Genomic DNA, 24087 nt, shown 5'->3' with positions numbered 1-24087 from the left:
GTCTCCCAGTCGTTACTTATCAACTGGAACTCCAGAATATGAGGGAACTGCCAGAATGATTCCCCACAGGGAGATTCATTCCTCAGACTAAGACCTCAATGCAGTTATTCCCCCAACTTTTTTTATAATGAAATAAAATAGTTTTATTTAGGAAGTAGAGGAAAAGGGGGTAGGGAATGAGAATGTGCCTATTGGGCAAACTTGAAGTTGTTCTGCATCCAAAACGAAAATCAGCCTGAAGCCCTATTAAACCAGAACCACCAGGCTGAGAGCCCAGATTTCACCAGGCTCAATCCTCTCTACTGATATCCACAGTTGATCTCGCAGAAAGACTTGTCTAATAGAGCCCTGATTTCCCCTCTGCCATGTTTAGAGGTTTACTCATGTTTGCTAGCCACTACCCCACATGAACCTCCCAGAAGATTCTCAAGTCTGATCAGAATCACCTCTTCAGAACAGAGCACCCAAGGCCAGAGCAATACAGTGGGTAGGGCACTTGCCTTGCATGGTGGCCGACCAGAGTTCGAGCCCACCAGGTATGATCACTGAGCACAGAGCCAGGAGTAAGCCTTGAGCATAGCTGGGTGTGGTCCCCAAACAAAACAAACAAAAAAAAAATGAGCACCCAGACTGAGTCCCATATTATCTACCTCCTAGATTTGGATCTCTCTAGTCTGAGTCCTCTTATAATGAACCAGCAGAAGTGTTTTATTCTGATTTTTCCAGTATGAGTCAGAGAGAATTCTCTAGAGCCTCCCGAACTTTCCTCAGACTTTCATTTCCATTTATCTCTTAATTTTTATCACAGCTATGTCCTAGATACAGGGGATAGAGAGGTGAACAAGACAGATACGATTTTTAATCTGTGAAAGTGATTGAGTCTGGGAAGTTGACAATAAATAAAATTAATACATATACATTAGAACATTAGATAAGTGTTATTTATTATTCAGAGAATATGGAGTGTGAATATGACAGTGACTTTAGATTGGGCCGTCTCTCTGTATGGCAATATATTTAAGTAAAATATGAATAAAAAGGAGGAACACACATCCTTTTGGGGAGCACCTTTCAGGGAGGAAACCATAGGTATGGAATTCTTAATTTGAATGGGATGGTGACTGGAGTAACACCTTGCACATTTTTGTTTTTTTTACTTTTTGGCAGTGCTCGGGGTATTCCTGGCTCTTCACCCAGGGATCACTCCTGGCCAAGCTCAGGGTACACTATGTGGTGCTGGGGATTGAAACCAGGTTAGCCCGCATGCAAAGCAAGCGCCCTTCTCACTATACTATCTTTCTGGCCCCACTTCAGATAAAAATAAAAGTGTTGCTTCTTTCTCTTTAACCCTATCTGTAAAAAACTAAAGCACGCCGTTGGGCTCTCCGGGCGGCTTTGTCTCACCGCCTGTGTTCAGTGCTCTGGAACCGCTGTGTATGGGCTGGATCGGGATGGCCATTGACCAAGGACAGGCGAAGGAAGAACGAGGACCAAGCTGGTTGCTGATTAGTTACCGTTTATTCAATCTTCCATCTTTCTCATCTCCCGCACTCCCGGCTCCGTCCTCTCTCTCGATCTACAGCAGCCTCTCTCACTTCTCTCTTCTCTCCTCCTCTTGTCTCTCCCACCTTGCCCTCTAGGCTACACCCAGCCAGGTAGCAAAATCATCATAAGAAAGCCCTTCCTGAGGGCAGGGCATTCCAAAGCCCTTCCTGACTCTTAAGTTTTTTTTCCTTTCCTTAGTCCAAACACTTATTAACATCTTAATACTAGTTATTTTTGTATGGACATAGCAAGAGATACATTGAGGCTTGCAAGGCAGCTCTCCTGGCAACATCTTGCCACAGACTCAGACCACAGCACTCAGGCCAGATTAATCATTCCTCACCCTAGCAGGGTCCAAATCTAGTTATCACTGTTTGGATCATGACATTTGTCCATGATCAAGCTCTTAACTTACAGTTAAGCATTAGGCACTTTGGCCAGGCCCATCTCGATGCCAGGGTAGCACACAACTCACTGCTTGCCCTGGGTCCGTCTCGTCCCTCGTCAGGACCCTGCTTTTGGGGGTGCTAGGAAGTAAGGGCAGCTGAGGCTTAGGCTGAGAGAACAGATGCCCAGGAGGAAAATATCATGTCCAGTCAAATGATCTCCAGGTTATAAAAGCATAGCATTTGCTAAGTCTTCCTGTGTCCATACAAAAAGGACACTGCTCTGAATAAACTATGCAAAGGACTCAAGGAGAAGAGAAAAACAGTATTTACAAGTCAACAGAACACTAAGAAGCTACAAATAAACAAAGAGGAATGGGAGCACTGTAAAGGGAGTAACCCAATAAACCTAAACTACCTGAGGCTATGTTATCCTACACCTATCTACCATTCCACCATATTTAGGTTATGGTTAGGTAACAATAGATCTCTTGTTAATCTGACTTGCAGATTGGGGGCTGGTGGTTATGGTTACTGAGATGAACTTTGATTTTGGACATGTTTAAAGTAAGCTGCCAGATGGCTTGTTAGATCTTGAGTATTGTCAGGTTGTTTGAGTGTTCCCAAGCAACAAACTAGGAGTATTCCCTAAGTACTGCTGGGTAAGACCTCCCACAAAAAATAGAATCCCAGGAATGGAGATTTAGGTGTCACTGGCACATGGCATTCAAAGCCACAAACAGGGGAACAGGGTAATGCCCCTAGAGATAGTACTGCCCGTAGGGTGCTTGTCTTGCACTTGGCAACTGGGTTCTATTATTCCCAGCACTTCTGGGAATGATCCAGCATGCAAAGACAGGACTGAGCTTTGCCAGGTGTGGCCCCAAAACAAAAACAAACAGAACAAAAATGGAAGACAAGGAGCAGGCCACAACTACTGAGTATATAAGGTGTAAATGAAAAAGAAAAGGGGACAGGGGTAGAGCTAAGTGAGATGGAATTAGCAATGGAGACTTAAGAGGATAAGCCCTAAAGTAATGGGAGGAAAGCCAGAGAATGTGGGGTCTTGGAAATCACAAGAATCAGGATTGGACAGTTGTGTTCATTGTTGTGTTTACTTCCCAAAATGAGCGCTGTCCTTCCAATTAGATGGTGCTCTTTGCTACTAAGCCTCGACCTCTGGAAAGAAACAAAACCGTAGAAAGTTTCAGAGCTGAAAACAACTACAGAATAAGAACATTCCTTCCTCAAGGAATGCTCCTGCTCAGGTGTCAGGATGTGCTACATAGCCTAATTCTCTAGAAGCAGCCTCCATGCTGAGTCCCAGGGATGAGCCCCGTGGACTGACATCTCCAACCTGAAGCCTCAGACTGAACCACTCTGAGGTCTCATTCATAAGATTCCCCCACACTAGGGTTAAGAATGGTACAAAAAAGGGCCTGGAGCCATAGCACAGCAGGTAGGGCACTTGCCTTGCATGCAGCCAACCCGGGTTCGATTCCCAGCATCCCATATGGTCCCCTGATCACTGCCAGGAGTTAATTCCTTAGTGCATGAGCCAGGAGTAACCCCTGTGCATCTCTGGGTGTGACCCAAAAAGCCAAAAAAAAAAAAAGAATGGTACAAAAAAAGAACCCGAGCTTAGTAAATTCACTCGGGGCTGATTTTTTTTTATTGATTGTTTTGGGGTGATGCTCAGGAGTTACTCCTGGCTCTGCACTCAGGAATTATTCCTGGCGGTCCTCAGGGGACCAGCCCTGAGAACTACCCTCTCTCTAGCCCCCCCACACCAATTTTCTCGAATTAAATCACCAGAGTAACTCTCTAGAATGCTCTCCCTATTTTCAACTCTCAGTATCAAAGCATTCAACTTGAAGTCCCAGAAGGAAATTCCTCCAGTACAAACTCCTCGGCCACTGTTCTGTAGATGGGTATTAGCAAACTGAGTACCCAAAGTATCCTCATTTATTGTCCCCCAGACCAAGACTTCTTGCTTGAGCCCCCCTGGGGTAAGCCTAAACTTCGGGGAAAACCGGGACAAGCTACTTGTGGCAAGGAGGGAAAGGACAAAGTAATGTCATCCTACACATTGTGAAACCCAAAAATAGACTGAGATGCCTGGATTGAGCTTCAAATAGTCTCCAGATTATAGTTTTCTAGCCCAAGTCTCCCAGACTCAAGACCTATTTTCTCTACTACTCCCTGAATGCTAAGCCTAATAATGCCCTAATTTGTCCTCCAAACGTGAGACCTGACCCTTTCTCCAAACTGAGTTACCTATATCAAGATCTAAGTATGAAGAGTGAACCCAGGGTGTCATAGATGTAGTCTGCCACTGAGATATAGTCCCCAGTCCCTAAACTTCAAGTCTCATCTTCCCAGCCTCAACTTGCAGAAGGAATCCCACTGTCTGAGGTCACCCTCTTCTGCTTCCCAGATAGGAATTCACGTACTGAGATTCCCAGGCTGGGTTCATCAGAATGAAGACTGAGTCCATACTAAAATCTGAGGACATTTCACTGACACATTGATTGTCTAAACTTTGCGTCCTCTAATTGGAGTCCCCAGAATAAGCCTCTAGTCTCATTTCCCCATTTAGAGCACAGGAACTCCATTCTCCATACTCCATTACTAAATTTCCTGGCTAATACCCTCCACACTGACTGCCTCTAAAATCATCCCCAAGGGGTTGGAGTAGTAGCACAGCAGGTAGGGCATTTATCTTGAATGTAGCTCACCTGGATTTGATTCCTGGCATCACATATGGTCCCCCATGTCTGCAAGGAGTTATCCCTGAATTCAGTGCCAGAAATAAACCCTGAGTGCTGCCAGGTATGGCAAAAAAGTAAAATCAGCCCCAAATGAGTCTACTAAACCGGAGTTCTTTTTTTGTACCATAACTCCTAACCCTGAGTCTATAGAAATGAATGTTGTAGCCTAAGCGTAGCCAACTGAATTTACAGGTGAAACTTCCTTAATGGACTCCTCAGTATGATGTTCTGATATGCTGAGAATAAGAATCTCTGAATGAAAGCCAGCCAGAGCTCAGCATCTCCAGTTCAAGATCTTAAGCTGACTTCCCTTTTTTGTACCCTCTTAGAATAAAATCTCCCAGCAGAACCTCAGGAAGTACCTCTAGATCTGAGCCCCACTGTATCATCTCTTTGGTTTTTCAGACCAACTCCTCAGTACCTACTTCTTAAACTCAGTTATGGAGCATAGACATTAGACTGGCCACTTAAGCTGACCAAGTTTGGGTAATTCCTAGCCTGAATGCCTGCCCTGAGCCTAAGTTAAGCTCTGAGTTAAGATCCCACACTGCCAATTCCAAACCAGTGCCTCCAAAACATCTAAATTAAGCCTGATCACCAAACTTCCCAAATTATATTCCCAGTGTAAACTACTTTAACGAAAGCCTAGACTGAATTCCCAGGCAGAATCTTCACACACTGGACTTTTGGAAGTGCCAGTCTATACCCCACACAAGACAACTTTACATAGTCCCTTTTAGCTAGCAGAACTTCTGAACTCAGCCCTGCACCTGGGCAGCATAGCTTTTGTTTGTTTTTGCGCCACACTTTGCAATGCTCAGGGCTTACTCCTGGCTCTTTGCCCAGGGATCAGTCCAGTTAGGACTCGGGGGGACCATATGGAGTACTAGGGATTGAACTTGGGTTGACTACATGTAAAGCAAGCACCTTACCCACTATACTGCTCTGGTCTCTAAATATTTAGAGGCATATTTTCTAAGTGGGAAAGTCAGCATTATACAGAGTCAGGAACAGTACAGCTATAGCTGTGATTTGTTGGTGTATATAAATGTCGAGAGATTTATTTCTATTTTTACCTCCATGTGTTTTGATTCTGTTATTGTGGCATTGAAAGTTTTTTGTTTTAAGCGATACTGCTATGGACATCTATGAGACTTATGCTTTCTGGGCTGGGGAGGTAGTGGCCAACCAGGAAGTGGCATTCCGGAAGCAATGAAAGCCCTAAGAACCTCTTTTCTATCTCATTTGACTCCTCACTGTCTGTCTGTAGAGTCTCTGGAGCTGATAGCCACAGCAGCAGAACACTCTAACGCTGCCATCCGCAAAATGGTAAGTGGCCCTTTTAGCCCCTTGCCTTCTTTGACTGCCTACTCATCGTGATGTCTCTGTTCTGGGGGGAACTTATGACTCACACACATCTAAGAGGAGGCCAATACCACAACCCTGCCTTTTGCTGTCTCCTGCCAGGAACGGATGCACAAGCTGCTGAAAGTGTATGAGCTATTAGGGGGTGAGGAAGACATTGTTAGCCCTACCAAAGAGCTCATAAAAGAAGGCCATATCCTTAAGCTGTCAGCCAAGAATGGGACCACTCAAGACCGATACCTCATACTAGTAGGTGCCACGTGTGCGGTTGTGGGTAGACACTACTGACAAATTAATCTGATCATTATTTATAACTACCTCCTACTGGTCACTCCCATATAAACTCACTGTATTTTCACTACTACACAAAGAATTTGGGGTGGGGTAGGGTGAAGGAGTTGGGTCACACCCAGAGCTACTCAGGAGTTATCCCATCTCTGTTCCTAATTCACACCTGGTGGTGTTTAGGGAACTATTTGCAATGCAGGGGATTAAACCAGGGTTAACCACATGCTAACCTTAACCCCTGTACTTTCTCTCTGGCCCAACACTAGGAATTTTTTATCTGTTTAGGATGGAGCCAGGGGGTGAGGTGTTGGGGGGTGTGGTGATGAGGGTTTACTCCTGTCTGTGTTCAGGGATAACTCCTGGTGGGGGTTGGGAAACCATATGTGGTGTTGGGGATCGAAGCTGGATCAGCCCCATGCAAGTGCCTTACCTACTATAATAAATCTCTGACCCCTCTATAGTTGATTTAACTGAGAAAAAAACTACCCAACTCGGAAGTGATTCCCCATACCTTGTTGGGTTTTTTTTTGCAAACTTTGTGCTCAACATGGGCTATGTTATTTTGTGGAGTAGGGCCACACCTAGTGGTGCTCAGGAGTTACTCCTGGCTCTGTGCTCAGGGGTCACTCCTGGTGCTACTCCAGGGACTTTATGTAGTGCAGGAGATTGAATCAAAGTTGGCCATATACAAGACCAAGTGCCATGTCCTGTAGTATCCCTCTGGCTTTTGGCCTATGTTGTTTCCATATATTGAAGCGATGAAGATTCAAAGGGTAACCCCAACCATCCCATATCTTCCACACATATGTACCAAACCTTTTTCTTCCTAGTTCAACGACCGCCTCCTTTACTGCGTGCCCAGGCTGCGGCTCCTTGGCCAGAAGTTTAGCGTGCGGGCACGCATTGATGTAGATGGTATGGAGGTAAGCACCAGGAAGCGGGAAAGAGGGACCTGAAGTGGGACCTTGGTGATGAGGAACAAAGACATTCTTACTCTGACCCTGAGAGGGAAGGGTCCTTTTGAACTCAGTAGGCCTTACCATTCTACCTTATTTCTCCATTCAGCTAAAGGAAAGCTCCAACCTCAATCTGCCTCGGACCTTCCTGGTGTCAGGAAAACAGCGCTCCCTGGAGCTCCAGGCCAGGTATTTACCTCTACCTCCTTCTAGTCCTTCGCTGTATCTGAAAGAATACACTGAAGGATTGTAGGCTTAGCCTACCTCTCTAGGGAAGAATGGCTCCAAAGTTATGATAGACAAATTTCACCATAGATGAATACTTGCTTTTCTGATGGATTTTTTAGAGGAGATGAAAGAATGGAATATTAATATGAACATGAATAAAAGCAACACAAATGGTGTATAATTATAGATTTCAGAGATTTAAGAAAAATGCCAGCCAAAATCAATGCTTACTCATTGATGAGAGCCTAATTTGATAAAAATAACCCTAAAAGACGTTTATGAAACAGGGAAAACCTGAATGTAAACTGAGCCTTAAAGGTGAATTATTGCTTTTTTCAGCTGTGACAATAAGCAATACATGCCAAGCATTTAATATCACCATATCTAAAATTTATTTTTAAATTATTCACCAAAGGGAATATATGCATAGAAAACACAGATACATGTATATATATTAACATACATATAGAAGTAACTATGATAAAATGTTGCTTTGGGGCATCTATAAAGTAGTTCTATAGGTATTACATTTGTGCTATTCTGGTTGCTTTTCAAATAATGCCCAACAATTTAGCAAAGTGGATTTTAGAGCTAGCCTCTATTTGGATGATTATAATATCTAACATTTAATAAGTCTTGGTGCCAGAGAAACTGCAGGGATTAAGGCATTTGCCTTGCATGCAGTTGTCCATGGTTCAATCACAGGCACCACTGAGCACTGCCAGTAGTGATTCCTGAGCATAGAGCAAGAAGCCTGTGCCCAGAACAACAAAAAAAAGACTTGGTCTTGTGAAGCCACGTTTTTTGTTTGAGGCTACAGGGGGCAGTGCACAGAGCTTAGTCTTGGCTCTGGATAGTAACATGCTCTGAGCACCTGAGTGCCTTATAACTTTACTATGTTTCCAACCTCTGACAGTTACTGTTTTAAGCTATTTTATTCTGGTTTGGGGGCCACACTGGTAGTACTAAGGTGGTGCTCCTGGCTTGGTGTTTCAAGGTCACTCCCTGTGTTGGTCAGGGATATCATTGTGATATCAGGGATCAAAATCGGGCCTCTGCCATGCATATATACTAGCCCACTATCCCTTTGAACTTCTCCCTGGTCTCGTTTTAATTTTAAAAAAATTAATGCAACACAATATGTAGTAGTATTTTTTAGTTTGGTTTTGGTTTTGGTTTTTGTGCCACACCCAGCTATACTCAGGGCTTACTCCTCGATCTGTATTCGGGGATGACTCCTGGTGGGCTCTAGGGACCATATGTGGTGCCAGGGATGGAATCTGGGTCAGCTACATGCAAGGCAAGTGCCTTACTTACAGTACTATCTCTCCAGCCGTAGTACTATCAATGATAGTGTTTCAAGCATAAAATGTTCCAACACCACAGTGACCACTTAAGTTAATGTTAGATTAAGCAATTTGTATTTAAACTAATTGAAATCTTAAAACAACTTTTGAATAGCTAGTTACCAGCAATCTTATTTTACAGAGTAATCTGAGGCATAGAATTATGTTCCTTGCTCAAGATCTCCTAACTAGAAAGGAATAGAGAGCTGGGATTGAAGTTCTTGATGTCTTCTGAGGATTCACATGATAGGATATCAAGGTCAGGGCCAAAGAATGAATTCAGAGTATTAGATGATCTGTTTCTGATAGGCTGCAATGTACTGAGAAATAAATCAGAACCTTTATTCTGAGACTACATGGAGGCAGGAGAGAGACATGGTGGGCTAGAGGGTTCTCCTGGGAGACATTAGCTGAGCTGAGAGTTGGGTGTGAAAAATCCAAGAGACTCAGGCCATTTCTGAAGCCTGCAGCTGGAAAGAGGGAGAGGGAGGGAGATCAAGGACTGACTCTTAGAGGGACGGGCATATGTGGGGTCTAGCCAGGTTTCAGCAGAGCCGCCTGCTTGACAGTTGTCTGCTAGGAGGATGGGAAAGAGGACGCTGTAGAGAGCTAACTAATTTGAAGTCTCCTCCAAGTGGCAGAGGGGAGGGTTTGCTTTATACACATACACACACACACACACACACACACACACACACACACACACATATATATATACACACATATATATACACACATATATTACCTTAAAATAGTGAAAAATCTCAAATATCCAGAATAACAAAAATATAACAGACACCCATATGCCTGCCACTTAGCCAGCTGGTTCTTAATTAGTTGATAAGCAGCAATACATTGGAATAGGTTAGGGAGCTTTTTAAAAAATGGTGATGTCTAGGACCTATCCCAAGACTTTAATTTAGTTTGTCTGGGACACAGCCTGAACCTGAGGAGTGATTTTATTTGTGTACCATGGTTTAGAACCATTGACTTAGGAATCAACAATTATTGATAGTTTGCCACATTTAGCATTTGTTGAGCCATTTTAAAGTAAATTATGAATCGGATACTTTGTCCCTATGTAGTTTAGCATGCATTACTAAAGATACTATTATGACTTTTGAAAGTGAAAAGCATTGTTCACTGGAGAGAAATTAGAAAATACAAAAGAATTTTTAAAGAACTCAATCGGAGTAAAGAAAATTCCACCCAGAGATAACTAGTACTGACATGTTGGCAGAAACCCTCTCAGGACTTTTCTCTATCAGGTGTATGTGTATTATGTATATTTACTATGTATCATGTATACATGTACACACAAAACACACATTCTTCCCCATATTTTATTTTATTTTATTTTATTTTTTTTGCTTTTTGGGTCACACCCAGCGATGCTCAGGGGTTACTCCTGGCTTTGCACTCAGGAATTACTCCTGGCGGTGCTTGGGGGACCATATGGGATGCCGGGGATCGAACCCTGGTCGGCCGCATGCAAGGCAAACGCCCTACCCGCTGTGCTATCGCTCCGGCCCCAACTTCCCCATATTTTATTACAGAAAATACTGAAATACAGGGACTGTATTTTTTAATTGTAAAGATTAATTAATTGTAATTAATTAAATTAATTGTAAAGACTGTAAAGAATGTACAGTGGGTAGGTCATTTGCCATGTATGTGACTGACCTGTGTTCATTTCAGCATCCCATATGGTCCCCCAATCTCATCAGGAGTCATTCCTAAGTGCATATCCAGGACTAAGCCCACAATACTGCTGGGTGTGCCCCCAAACAAAAGAAAAAAAATTGTACAGTAAATACCCATAAACTCACCACATAGATACTACAAATGTTAACAATGCTATATATACTTTGTTACAAATCTATGCTTTTATCCATCATTTGATATTTTAATGATGTTTAAGTTGCATACATCCCTATACAAAATGATCTTTGTGGTTTTTTAAAATTCTATTTTTATAAGGTTCACAATAATTTAAAATTCAGTATTCCAACACCACAATTATATCTTACCCATCAACCTATTTTGAATTTTCCCAACCACCACCCAAGCCTGCCCCAAAAGCAGGCCCTAAATAATTTATTTTGTATTGCTTGTTATGAATAATTCTCTAAAAATTATCAAGAAAGTTTTCTGTAGAAGAAAGTGTGTGAAGACTGTTGCATCTCACCTGGAGACATAGAGTCCTTGTATGAGATTACTAACATGTTATAGGCTGAGCCTTGTGTGCTGATATTTTTAAATTGATATTGGTTGCCTTCTACCTTATGTCATATCCAATGTGTGCTACTCCTGGTACATCGGTAGTATAGAGTATGAGATGTCATACGGCTACATGCTCCAGGAATTCTAAAATTTTAAATAAGGTAATACAGCTGGGTTAAATATTTAACTGAATGGTGACTTTGGGGTCTGAGGCATCTCTGCAACTTGTTGATTTCTTCCAAGATTTATTTGTGAGTCTCTGGATCATGGCTGGTTAATGAGTTTATATGACGGTTAATGAGCTTCTATGGCACAAGAGGTAGTTCGTGGGCGTGACTGCCAGGGTCCTGGAAGAACAGGGGAATGTAGGGAGGCGCCCACCCCCAACTCCATGAGAGCCTGGAGATTTCGGTCACAAAACCCGCATATCTGAGTTTTTCAACAGACTCACTCATGGATGAGGCTTGTTCGAGCCCATGGAGATTGGCTGTGAGCATGACAGTGATTGGGTTCTGGATTTTTTTTAATTGAATGACTATGAGATATAGTTACAAAACTTTATGGTTGGGTTTCAGTCACCAAATGATCTTTGGCATGCATAGCATTACATAGAGTTCAATATTTATTGACTATTAGCCTGTTTTTTGTCTATTGAGGCATCTTATTTGCATGTTTGTATTACATTACTAAAAAAATAATCTTGGGATTTTCCCACTGGCTTGTTTTTATCTTGCCTCTTCATAGTTTGTGATGCCTGCTGAGATTGTCCATACAATAAAACTAACATGTTACATGTTAAAATTCAGATCTAACCGGATGGGAACAGGTTATTTCATTTTTTCTAGATATTTGTGTTGCTCATCAAATCTGGGGCTGATCACTCCATGCTCATTTAACCTGCCTTTGAGATTCAAAACAATTTCCCCATTTCTTTGATCATCAGTGATTTCAGATTCACCAATATCACCATGTTTCATCACCACAGTTACAAACTAAATAATGACTTTAGAACAACAAAACCTAATATAAATCTAATGTTTGCCTTTCTTTTTGGCATTGTCGGTTCTTGAAGCATCAACCAAGACATTCACACACACCATTATGATGGCACCAAATTTGTTGGGGGGAAGAAATCTTCCCTTTTTCTGGTTGTGGGGGTTCCCAAGCAGTACTTCAGCGACCATGTGGTGCCAGGAATTGACCAGAGGTCTCCACATGCAAAGCCTGTACTTCAGTTCTTTAAACTAAATCCAAGCTACCATTCTAGGAACATTTTTAACAGTGCCAGGGACCACCATCCTCCATTACTTGAGGTAAATTTTTTATTCAGTAAATGCACATGTGTTATGGGTACCTTAACTTTTTTTTTTCGGTCATACCTGGCACTACTCTGGACTTAAACCTGGTTCTATACTCAGGGATCACTCCTGGTGGGCTGTGGGGAGACCATAGTGGATGGCAGGGATCAAACCCAGTGTAAATCATATGCAGGGCCCTACCCACTGTACTATCTCTCCACCTGCAAGGGGTATCATGATTTTTGACAAATGTAAACACTTGAATCAGATTTATTTTTATATATGTTATTTTCACTTAACATAAGCATCTTTCTTCATCAGTAATGTTCTCTAGCAGTAATGTAGCATCATTTCCCTTTTTTTCATCTGCAGTTTCCACTTTTTCACTACGATAAAGAGCGTTGCAGTGGATATTCATGTAGCTAAATATTGACTCACATTCTTAAATTTTCATAAACTGTTTCCGAAACCTTCCTATTGAAAAAAAAGTACTTTTGCTATCAGGAACGTGGCTTTGAAGGGGGATTAGAAAAAGCCAGGTGGGAGTTCACTAAGCTGCTAGGTTCCATTTCTCAGTGCCAAGGCAGAGAGGCCCTGGAGACTTCAGGCAAACAGGGGAGTTGAGAACAAAGACCTGAACACTTAACACCTGATTGCTACTCAGAACAACCTAGATTAGTAATTGTTACCTTTATTTTACAAATAAAAACATAATAAATCAGCTTTTTTCCCCATCTAACTTAACACTGCAGCAACAGGGAACTGTTTCTGGTTTCTTATATGATTCATACTTACACATACTTTACCGATACTTCTCTGAGACCTAACACCTCCTTGAAGAAATTTTCTATAGCAGCTATCATACGAATTCCGGGCTGGGCAGGTCTCTTCTGAACTTGTCAGATATATTTTGACTCTGTGAAGCACTGATCCCCCTGGATTGTTCCTTCCACTAGATCATGAGCTCCTTGAGGGTAAGGTTTCCTCTGAAACTTAAGTTCCTCCAGGGTCTGGAAGGTATTGTTCCAGACAATATTGTTGAATAAATTAACTCAGACAGGTTAAATATCTTGCCTCTGGTCTTGTGAGTAATCCATGAAGGAGTAGAGGATCAGACTCCAAAACACCTGCTCTTTAGTCGTCCATTTGCTTTTGATTGCCCTGCCTAACCCAACATTTTTCTTTCTTCCCTCCTCCCCCAAGGACTGAGGAAGAGAAGAAAGACTGGGTCCAGGTAACATACAAGAAGGCTTTTGTGGTAGGGGTTGTGTTAGCAGGTTTAGGGCTTAGTGGAACCTCCTATAAAACCCACAACCAGAATGGGCCTATATATCTGCTTTTTAACAAACGTTTTCATCCTGTTTTACTACTAAGAAAATTGGGGTCCAGAGGTTAAGCAGATACATGTAATTCCTTTGGAAAGCTGGTTCCTCCGAGAGGTGATCCTAGTGAGCTAAGTCATGAAATCTTAAGCCTAGGCACTGTAGCACTGTCATCCTGTTGTTCATCGATTTGCTTGAGTGGGCACCAGGAACGTCTCCATTGTGATACTTGTTGTTACTGTTTTTGGCAGTTTTTGGCATATCGAATACGCCATGGGGAGCTTGCCAGGCTCTGCCATGAGGGATATTCGGTATTTTGCTGGGCTCTCTGAGAGGGACGGAAAAATGGAATCTGGGTCGGCAGCGTGCAAGGGAACCGCCCTACCTGCTGTGCTATTGCTCCAGCCCTAGGCCCAGGGAGTGGCCAGGAAAGCCTTCTGAGGTTTTCTGGTCACAACTTAGCCTCCTCTGTTCTACAAATAAAGGAACTGAACTTTTCTGACTCTAAGTTAGTTGTAGAAAGGTGAGGTAAGGGTGGAAATTGTGGCAGGTGGGACCGTCTAATCTCTCATTTCTCACACCTCCTCCCCAGGCAATCAACTCTACCCTCCTAAAGCATGAACAGACACTAGAAACATTCAAACTGTTGAACTCAACTAACAGAGAAGATGAAGATACACCCCCTAATTCTCCAGTAAGAGTCTACAAACTCTTCTGCCCTTCCATGCCTTGTCACCTTACTTGGGATGCTCCTCTCCTCTTCCCAGAGAATAAAGATAAGACAGACAGTGCATGACCTCAGAGAAGTCTTCTGTTGGTAGGGTGGCAGAGAAATCACCGGGGAAAGCAAGGTCCAGAGAGAACAGAGTTGTCTTCACTAGCACAGTGATCTAGGGCAGAGCCACAACTCAAAGGCAGGTTTTCTGAATGTCTCTGATATGTGGCCAATCCCCACCCCCATGATGATCCTGTCTTTTAGTTAGCTGTACTGGGCTGGGAAATAGTGGTTTCTTACATGAGACCTGATCCTTTCTCCAGAATGTGGATCTTGGAAAGCGGGCACCTACACCCATACGAGAAAAGGAAGTCACCATGTGCATGCGCTGCCAGGAGCCATTCAATTCCATCACCAAACGCAGGCACCACTGCAAAGCCTGTGGGCATGTGAGTATTGGGAGGCAGAAGTAGAACTCGGGAGGGGACAGATTGGCAGCTACTCTCCAGAGTGGGGGCTCGCTGTAAGAAGATTGTGGAAGCTGGTACTCTTTTGGGGGAGACCCACTGAAATCTGTTCTTGCCTATGTGCCACCCCAGGTAGTTTGTGGAAAGTGCTCTGAGTTCCGTGCCCGCCTCATCTATGACAACAACCGTTCTAACCGTGTGTGTACTGACTGCTACATAGCACTGCATGGGGTATCTGGGAGCAGTCCAGCCTGTAGTCAGCATACACCCCAAAGACGGAGGTCCATTCTGGAGGTAAGAACCAGGCCTGGGACTAACTGTTCTACACCAGTTCCGTGAGCCCCAGGCAGTCACAGAGTGTGACTGAGGGCTAGGCATCCCTGAAACAAGGTACCAAGTATATTCACTAAATCCAGGCGTAGAGTAAAATGAGTGTGAATAAAAAATAACACGTTTTATTTAAGCATATTTAGATGTTTAATCTACACAGTAACTGATCTATTACTTTTCCCATTTTACAAATAAGAAAACTAAGGCGAAGAGAATTTATTTGACTAAGTTACACAACCAATGAGTGCCAGACCTGGAATTAAAAAAAAATTCAAATTATAATTTTTAGGTGAGTTCCCAAACAGCACTCACGGGACCACTCCCAGCGACAGTTGGCCCAAGTATGTGGGCCTGACAGTTCAGTGCTCAGGTCTGGTGATATTAGATCAGGCCCAACATATTGGAGTTCAACAGGGCTATCCTACAGTGCTTGCAGTCCCCTAAAGCTACAAAAAGCATGCTCTGGAGACCCTAAAATGAAGTTGGGGACTCCACATGCCAGACAAGCTCTAGCAATTCATGCTATTTCCTAAGCTCCAATTAAGAAATTATCATTTTTACAAAGCAGAATACGTACAATGAAGAAAAGTAGAAATGAAAAACATAAGACCACAGTTCTTATATTGAGAGATTAGTCTTCATCCAAGCTAAATTTGGGGGATTTTTGAGAGGTGGGGGTTGGGAAACACCTGACAGTGCTTAGGGCTTATTTCTGGTTCTATGCTCACTCCTGTGATTAAAAGTGCCAACTTTTAACCACAATGCTACATTGCCTCTTATTCTGTGTACAGAATGATTTGTGATCAAATTTGGAAAAGGTGAGATATAAATGTATAATTGGCTTAAGAAACAGATTGATGGAAGAATTCTCCACTAGCATTTACTAAGAACTGCACATACTTTCTACCACCTCTTATAGGCAGGAGCCAGTCAAAGCCAACTTTGAATCTCAGCTGATTCACTGAGTGGCACTGGCAAAAATCACACCTGCCACCTGGGTTCCAGCATCATCTGAGAAACAGGAATGGCAATATATGCTGAGGACATGTTCAAGCCAAGAAAAGCCAGGCTGGGACTTCTACTAACATTGATGCCCCTCATATCTCTGCTACAGAAACAGGCCTCAGTAGCTGCGGAGAACAGCGTCATCTGCAGCTTCCTGCACTACATGGAGAAGGGCGGGAAAGGCTGGCACAAGGCCTGGTTTGTGGTCCCTGAGAATGAACCCTTGGTGCTGTACATCTATGGGGCCCCTCAGGTGTGCATCCTACTCCTTTGGGTCTGGCAAAACCAAGTGGCCCTCCTCCCCCTTCACCCCTACCTCGGACAGGGTGAGCCTAAATTATAAAACCCCCACACTTGTGAGCAAAGACCGGCTAGAGATATGGAGTAATTGTGTAATTGTGAGTTAACATATTAAAGTAGCCGGAATAAAAGGGAGGGCAAGTATCCAGTCTACTTGAATATGGGTACTACTAGATCCAGTCTGTAATGGGGAAGAATATACAAACAGGGGCAATTAGCTAAAAAGAAAGGGCTGAATACCTTTTTTGGTATAAGTTAAGAGACTAGCCGCTCAGTCATTTTTGGGTGTGTGAGAAATAGTTACTGAATTAGTCTTCATTCTAGCAGGCTGACATTTTCAGTTCATACATTTTCATAATAAGTGAGCCAGGGAAGGTTCTTGAAAATAGTGAAGAGAGGAAGAGATGCAAAATCATGAGAAGCCCAGACCTAAGGTAACACCAGTTGTCTGTTCTCTAGGATGTGAAAGCTCAGCGCAGCCTGCCCCTCATCGGCTTTGAAGTGGGGCCTCCTGAGGCAGGAGAGCGGCCTGACAGAAGGCATGTCTTCAAGATCACCCAGAGCCATTTAAGCTGGTACTTCAGTCCTGAGACAGAAGAGCTGCAGCGGCGCTGGATGGCAGTGTTGGGCCGGGCAGGCCGTGGAGATACGTTCTGCCCAGGGCCCACACTGTCTGAGGACAGGGAAATGGAGGAGGCATCAGTGGCAGCTTCAGGAGCCACTGTTGAACCCCCTGATGTCCCCCGAACCCGAGATAAAATCTAAAGGGCTTGGGGGTAACTTGGGCCCCCATACCCCACATTCTAACTGCCCATGTCCAACTGGGGGCCCCGACCCCTCACTCCCAACTCAGTCAATACTTGAATTCCCATCATGGGCACTTTCAATTCTGAATGCTGGGTCTGGGTTTTTTAACTCATCTTTTCACAAAATGTGGGCTTTTAAAAAAGTATTACTACAGTGATATTAATTTTTTTTAACTCACATATCCAGAAATGGTGGGAGCTATTACTAGACCTGCCTGAATTAGGCCATTTCCCCCTATCCTCAATACCCTACAGATTCCTGCTTCTAATTCCCCTCAAAGCAATGGAGGCCAGAAACCTGGATTCAAGTGCCAGCTTTTGCCATTGACCCATGGCCCTGGCCCATCCCTGCCCCTCCCATTGCTTACAGCTTCTATCCAGCCCCAAGGCTACCCAGTATTTTATCCTCCAAACCCATGGCAGGGCCAATGGGCAGGACAGGGGAACAAGGGTGGGGTGGGGGAGCACAATGGATACTTTTGTGTTTTTTTTTAAAGAAAAAATACAGTTTGTTTCAGGCTTATGGAAACTTTCAAAGTGCTTCTATGCTCCATTTGTCCATTTGTTTTATGTCCAAAGTACCAGACCCTATGGGTTGCCCAGAAACTGTTTCCTTACTGAACTCTGAAGCATAGCTCCCTGAAGGCTGATTCTAAGGCTACACAAAGGTCAGGTCACAGATGAAACCAGAGTGCATTATTTATTGAAATCTTAAGCCTTATCTCTAGAAACAGGTAGGATGAGATGAAGAGTTTGGAAATAGAGGGGAAGAAACAGACTTCCAACCGAGCTAAGGTCTTAGATGTCCTGAAGGAACTCATTACTGGATATTGGACTGAAGAAAAGGAGTGTTCAGCAGGTTACAAGTTCTGGGAAGGGATAATGAGTTGCTGTGTGGATATGTATGGGGGAAAGGATAAAATATAGAGATTCCACAGTTAATATCACATTCACATCCTTAACCAATCTGTTGCCGTGCTCGTGATATTGGTTCTCCTGCTAGTCCTCTTCCTTTGCAATTCCACACACCTGCCACCCAGCTTTGAGCTTTTCCAGTAATACCCTCTCCCACTTGACAATGATTATACCCAAGAGTTACTGTGCTGGAAAACCATGCCTCATGACCCTGAGACCACAATCCCAAGAACTCTCCTTCCCCTGGAGAGGGGTTAGATAGGGAAATGGGGAGACACTGTGAATAGAATAACAAGTTCAGAGAACTATTACCCTCCCCCAACTCTCACTATCCCAATACTACCAGAAAATAAGAGCCCAAACCATTTCCAGTTCCACTCATTTCTTTCTTCGTACAATAGTCCAGCCATCCTCCACTATATCTTCTTCCTTAATACTCTCAAAGTCTGGTCTGGAGGAGTCAGGCTGGGAACATAACCCATTTGTAGCTTCTCCATTACTGGTAGTTGTGACCTGGAGGAGAAATAGCAAAGAGAGAGAGAGAGCTAAACATAACACTTCTTAACTACAGACACTGGAGACCAATCTCCTCCCAGTATTTGGGGACTTTTTTGTTTTGGGGCCACAGCTAGCAGTGCTTAGTGCTATTTATGGCTCTGTGCTTTGGAGTGATCCCTGAAGGTGCTCAGTGGACCAATATACAATGCTGAGCATCGAATTGGAGTCTGCTGTGTGCAATACAAGTGCTTAACCCTTGTGCTATGGCTGGTTCATCTTCTCCCAGCTTCACCAGGATTAGTTGCTAGTTGTGTTAGTGTAGGAGTCACCTCTCTGTAATATAACCACCACCACCACCACCACCCATTACTTCTATATTAAACTAAAGAATCTCCCAGTACACTGAAAATACTGCCACCCATGGCCCAAGGGCACCCCCCTCACCTCCATCTCCTCCACGCTGTCCACGTCATTATCGTCGTCTTTGGCTGCTGTAAGTGTGGTGGCTCTGACCCTGCATTTTCTTTGGATGATGTGAGAGACCATGTCCCTCAGAGCAGCCCCATCACCCTTCTGGAAGTAATGGAACATTGTCTGCAGCTGCTGACTCACCTATTAAGAAAACCAGCTAAGATTTTCCAGAGAACCTTCATATTTGCAGCAAGAAGTTGGGAAGGGGGAACAAATGCTTACAGAAAGAGTTCACTAGTGAAGCGACCACTTAAGAAGGGCTCGGGTAAGAGCTTGAAGCACTTACATATAAATATCCCTCTAGAAGGGAAGGTAATAGAACTGAATTTTTAAATAAGGATGATATAAGTGGGAAGGCAATATCCAGAAGGGAGAGTAATCTTAACTGGGAGAGGGGTGGCAATGCATCAAACTCGACCTGTCATTGGATGGGAGTGTGGAACTGACCTACATGGTGAGAAGAGGTAAAGTTTGGAAAGGCCTGGGAAGACCATATTTTCCTGTAACTATGACTATAGAATGTTCTTTCACAGGACTCAGGGAAAGAATGATTAAAGTCAAGAGTCTTGATTCAGACCAGAGAAAAGAAAGACTACAGGCAAGGGGATGGCAGTTATAGCTCACCTGGGTCAGACTCCCATCTTCCACAATTGTATCAAATTCATTGGTCATAAGTTCCCCAATGAAGTCTTCCACTTCATCTAGCTCCAAGTCAGCTGAGCAGGGAAGAATAGGACCCTTTGAACCAAAAGCAGCTTCATCACACCTACCTGCTGCTCTTCAATATCACTTGTGGTGCACACACTTGTGATTGGTAGGAAAGGTCTAAACAGTGAGTATGTATTTGGTGAACTGCTCTGCATTACAGGCTTTAACATGATTTTAAAAAAACACTAGCTATACTTACTAATCTCCTGCATCCTACCAAGCCCTCTATTCCCACAACATACAGTGCCAGTCACCCTCTTATGTGGCCTATTTTTTTTTCCTTTTTGGGTCACACCTGGCGATGCACAGGGGTTACTCCTGGCTGTACACTCAGGAATTACTCCTGGCGGTGCTCAGGGGACTATATGGGATGCTGGGAATCCAACCCAGGTCGGCTGCGTGCAAGGCAAACACCCTACCCGCTGTGCTATCACTCCAACCCCTTGTGTGGCCTATCTTAACAGGACTTCTATGTGAACTTCAGCAACTTACTCATATCTGAGCCTCAGTCTCCTCATCTAGAAAGAGAGGCTAATGGTAGCTTCCTTGAAGGCCTGTTACAAGAAATCCAGCAAATGTTCAGCATAAGGCAAACCACAAATCTATGTTAATTTCCATTGCTCAAAGCTTTTAGAGACCCTTCACAATTGTAGCTTCACTTACTCAGGATGTCAAGACCAAAGGGATGTATTAAGAAATAGATACAAGTACTAGCAATAATGAAATAACTCATAGCCTTAATATCAACATCCAGTGGTGTAAACCATTGGCTGAACCCTCTCCACTGAACTTTAGTTACCTAATAGATTCATGATTTACATTTTCTGAATTATAGAATAACTCAAGCAAGTTCTCCATTTGTGCTTCATTTCTGCTCACTCATTAATCCCTTTCTCTTTTCCTCCCATTTGAACCAAGTGGCTTCCAAATCTGTTTTCAATCCAACTTCTCTCAGCTTGTTTAACACAAGTGCCTCAAACCACCACTTACATCCTCCATATACAAAGCCATACTCATCTGTGTATTGTCCAAACTCATTCAGTTTCTACCAATTCCTAAAAGGCACTTAATCTCAGCGACCTGAATCAGAAACCTAGCTCCGTTTCTCTTCTCACCCTCTTCAGACGATCTCCAAGATCCAAATCCATAACTTCCTTTGTATCACCATTGCCACTGCCCTACTTCATGTCTAATCATTTTCAAGAAAAAATAGTGTCCTCATCTTCATCTAGTCCATGCTCCATGCTGATTATGATCTTTCCAGCAAATTCCAAACTCTTGCTGACCTGAGAACCTGGCCGTGAATCATCACCCACTGCAGTGGGTGATACTGCATAGTCTTTTGAGAATAGTCCTACTGTTTTTTAGGGGGTGTGGGGTTTGGCCCACACCTGTTGGTGCTAAGGAGCTATTTCCACTTTGATGCTCACTCCTGGGGGGCCATGTAGTGCTAAGGATTGAATCTGGGGCTACTACTCACAAAACTATCCAAAAAGATAATGGGAACAAAGGTAGACAGGTCTCTTTTTAGTTTTTTTTAAATATATATATGTATATATATATGTGTACATATATATATATACACATATATATATATAATTTCCTCTCCTCTTCCCCTTTCCTTCACTCTTTTTGATGTGATGATGACCAGGAGTTGCAAACATGTCTGGTTGTGGTGCTCACCAGAAGATGCACATTAGATTGCACTGCTGGCACACTGGACTAAGGCTCATCAAGGATTACATTCCTTTCGTTGCACAGCTTGTACATGTGCTTGCCAGGAATCACAAAGTGCCATGGCGCTCACTGGGGATCATTATGGTGCTCACAGTGTTTGCCAGAATTCACACTTCCTGGCCAGGGTGTTTGCACATCTTTTTAAAACTGCAGTGCGCATTAGGGAGTCACTACAGTGATGTTTATCAAAACTTTTAATATATTAATAAATACCCTGACTCAAGTAGAAACAGAAGAAAAAGTTTTCTTGCATTGCTTGGCTAGAGAAACTTTTGCTTCACTGAACATCTAAATGGAATTAGTCTTCCTTAGCATGTATTTTGGCAAATACTAGCCTGAAGGGTAAAATCAAAGTTACTTAGAGCTGGGAATGTAGCTCAGTAGGAAAGCTTATGCTTCACATGCTTGATTCTTAGCATCACATACACATACATAGGCAAATAAGGCCTTTCCAGTCTTAACCTTTTCTAGAATCTCTCCACCCCTCAACTACAATCTTTACTACTCCTTCCACAAACCCAAAATCACTCACACATATCCTTCACTGAGTTCCTTATCATTTTCCACATATAACATTAATCTCTTACCGCAGAATTTACTTTGACTGTTACTCTTTTGGGGAGTAAACTCCTCAATCCTTAAACTCAATCCAGTCACACCTCTGAAACCATCTCCAAAAGCAGCAGCACTCTTTTACAAATTGTAACACCTGGGGCTGGAGAGAGAGAGTACAGCCAGTAGGGAACTTGCCTTGCATGAGGCCATCGGAGGTGTGATCACTAGCATCTCATATAGTCCCCTGAGTACCACCAGGAGTAATCTCTCAGTTCAAAGACAGGAGTAACACCGAGCATTTGCCATCCCCCCAAAAGAAAAAAAAAACTGTAACAGCTATTGCCCTGTGTGAAAATTCCAATTTATTTGTTTGAAGTCTTCACTAGAAAGTAAGCTTCCTTCAGTAAAAGAACTCTGCCAGTCATCTCCAAGACTCATACAATGCAAAAGGATCTCTCCAGCTCCCTTTATCCACTTACGAGCCTCAAGACAAGCCAAAGGAATGGATCTTTACCATCTACATAGCCAAATGTGGTTAAATGAAATACTTAAAATGTGGCTCGGCCAAACTGATATGTACTAAGACTTTGATACCCATTTTTGGGAATAGGAAACTGGATCTCAGGGAGGTAAAATAACTTGTCTAGAGTAATACCATGAACCAATGGCAGACTGAAAAGTCAAATTCTGACCTGAAACCTGGATTCCCGTCAAGCCCTCCTAGCTCGTAACTGCTCCCGAGGAAGTGCGGGCAATCCAGGACCCGGCCCCTTCTCCCGCCACCGCCCACAGACAGGTCACAGCAGCCCACGTTCACTTACCATTGCGCATAAAGTACTCCTCTATTGCATCCCCTAGCCACACGGCCTTCTCCTGGCTGTGCACACCCCCGAAGCCATTTTCCACGGCGATCTGCAAAGAGGCCCGAACCCCAGCACGTCATCCAGAGAACCAGCTCATGAAGGCACAGGGACACACCGCGTGGGCCGACCAGCCGAGCGCCGAGCGCCTTCCCCGGACAGGTGCTGTTCTGCACCAGGCCATCACCTTGGTCTCGGAAGGCTGCACTCACCTGCAAGGCCGGCCAGGTTTCCAGCGCCGCCCGAACGCCGGCTGCGAAGAGCGCTAGCGAGTCCTCCCCGGCGCCCGCCATCACGGCCCAGGCCACGTGACTCCCGGAGCGCCCAATCCCCCCGCAGCACGCGCCAGGCACGACGAGCCGAGAGCCGAGCCCAAGAGTGCGGATTCGCCGTTCCTCGGACGAGGCAGCAAGGCCAGAGCAATGGAAGCGTGTGACAGAGCAACGGAAACACCGCCGCATGATTACATACGACTCATATGTAATAATTTAATCAAAGTATGCCACAGTACTAATTTAGTCAAAGGGACCATGGCACAGTGAAAACACGATACAGGCAACTTAGTACTGATTGAAGAGGCGGAAACGGTAGGACGGAGGATAGGGCGCTTGCTTCGCACGCGGTCCACCTGGGTTCGGCCCCTGTATCTCTTACGTTCCGGGAGCCCGCCACAAGCGATCCCTGAGTGCAGAGCCAGGAGTACACCCCGAACACCGCCGGGCGTGACCCCCCACCCCTTAATAAACAAAGAAACCGATACCTGAACAAAGGAATCTACCTCCTTTACTGAGCATAACCTAGCCTTAAAGACCTACATTAAAAATCGTTTTAGGCCAGAAAGCTAGGAACAGCAAATAGTCACTTGCCTTGCATGTGACTTGACCCCTCGTGCCCCATAAGGTCCCCCAAATCCCTCAGGAGTAATCCCTGAGCACCTTCGGGTGTGGTTCCCAAAGCCAAAAGTAAATAATGCTTAACCGCTGTAGAACCCT

General features: G+C 43.9%; 2 protein-coding genes across 4 annotated transcripts in view; one reads left to right on the top strand and one right to left on the bottom strand.

Annotated features, from left to right (window-relative positions):
* FGD1 (FYVE, RhoGEF and PH domain containing 1) overlaps positions 1–17893 on the top strand; it is a 40616-nt gene extending 22723 nt beyond the window's left edge. For both annotated transcript variants that reach the window (XM_055120209.1, XM_004606578.2), the window contains 10 exons: positions 5973–6031; positions 6170–6316; positions 7186–7278; positions 7421–7500; positions 13610–13640; positions 14321–14422; positions 14767–14892; positions 15043–15204; positions 16355–16498; positions 17005–17893. In XM_055120209.1, coding sequence (XP_054976184.1) covers positions 5973–6031; positions 6170–6316; positions 7186–7278; positions 7421–7500; positions 13610–13640; positions 14321–14422; positions 14767–14892; positions 15043–15204; positions 16355–16498; positions 17005–17310 — 1250 coding nt within the window. In that variant the 3' untranslated portion in view covers positions 17311–17893. The remainder of the gene's footprint in view (positions 1–5972; positions 6032–6169; positions 6317–7185; positions 7279–7420; positions 7501–13609; positions 13641–14320; positions 14423–14766; positions 14893–15042; positions 15205–16354; positions 16499–17004) is intronic.
* A 144-nt stretch (positions 17894–18037) lies between these two features.
* TSR2 (TSR2 ribosome maturation factor) lies at positions 18038–23422 on the bottom strand. Of its 2 annotated transcripts, none has more exons than XM_004606479.2 (5): positions 23308–23422; positions 23057–23147; positions 19860–19951; positions 19209–19376; positions 18038–18779 (listed from the first exon to the last, which is right to left on the bottom strand). In XM_004606479.2, the coding sequence occupies exons 1-5, from the start codon at positions 23386–23388 to the stop codon at positions 18645–18647; spliced, it is 567 nt and encodes a 188-aa protein (XP_004606536.1). In that variant the 5' UTR covers positions 23389–23422; the 3' UTR covers positions 18038–18644. The 2 variants fall into 2 exon arrangements, with proteins under 2 accessions (XP_004606536.1, XP_054976185.1); XM_055120210.1 differs by having other exon boundaries at positions 19209–19337.
* Positions 23423–24087: the final 665 nt, after the last annotated feature.

The sequence above is a fragment of the Sorex araneus genome, chromosome X (genome assembly GCF_027595985.1).
Source record: "Sorex araneus isolate mSorAra2 chromosome X, mSorAra2.pri, whole genome shotgun sequence".
NCBI classification, from domain to species: domain Eukaryota; kingdom Metazoa; phylum Chordata; class Mammalia; order Eulipotyphla; family Soricidae; genus Sorex; species Sorex araneus.
Note: the sequence above shows the minus strand (reverse complement) of the source record. Positions and strands in the feature narration are given on the sequence as shown.

Excerpts from the sequence above, each read along its gene's own strand:
- TSR2 (XM_004606479.2), bottom strand. The coding sequence starts at position 23,388 with ATGGCGGGCGCCGGGGAGGACTCGCTAGCGCTCTTCGCAGCCGGCGTT. Across the intron at positions 23,148-23,307 it reads AAACCTGGCCGGCCTTGCAG|ATCGCCGTGGAAAATGGCTT; the intron begins GTGAGTGCAGCC and ends GCCTCTTTGCAG. Across the intron at positions 19,377-19,859 it reads AAGATGGGAGTCTGACCCAG|GTGAGTCAGCAGCTGCAGAC; the intron begins GTGAGCTATAAC and ends TTTTCTTAATAG.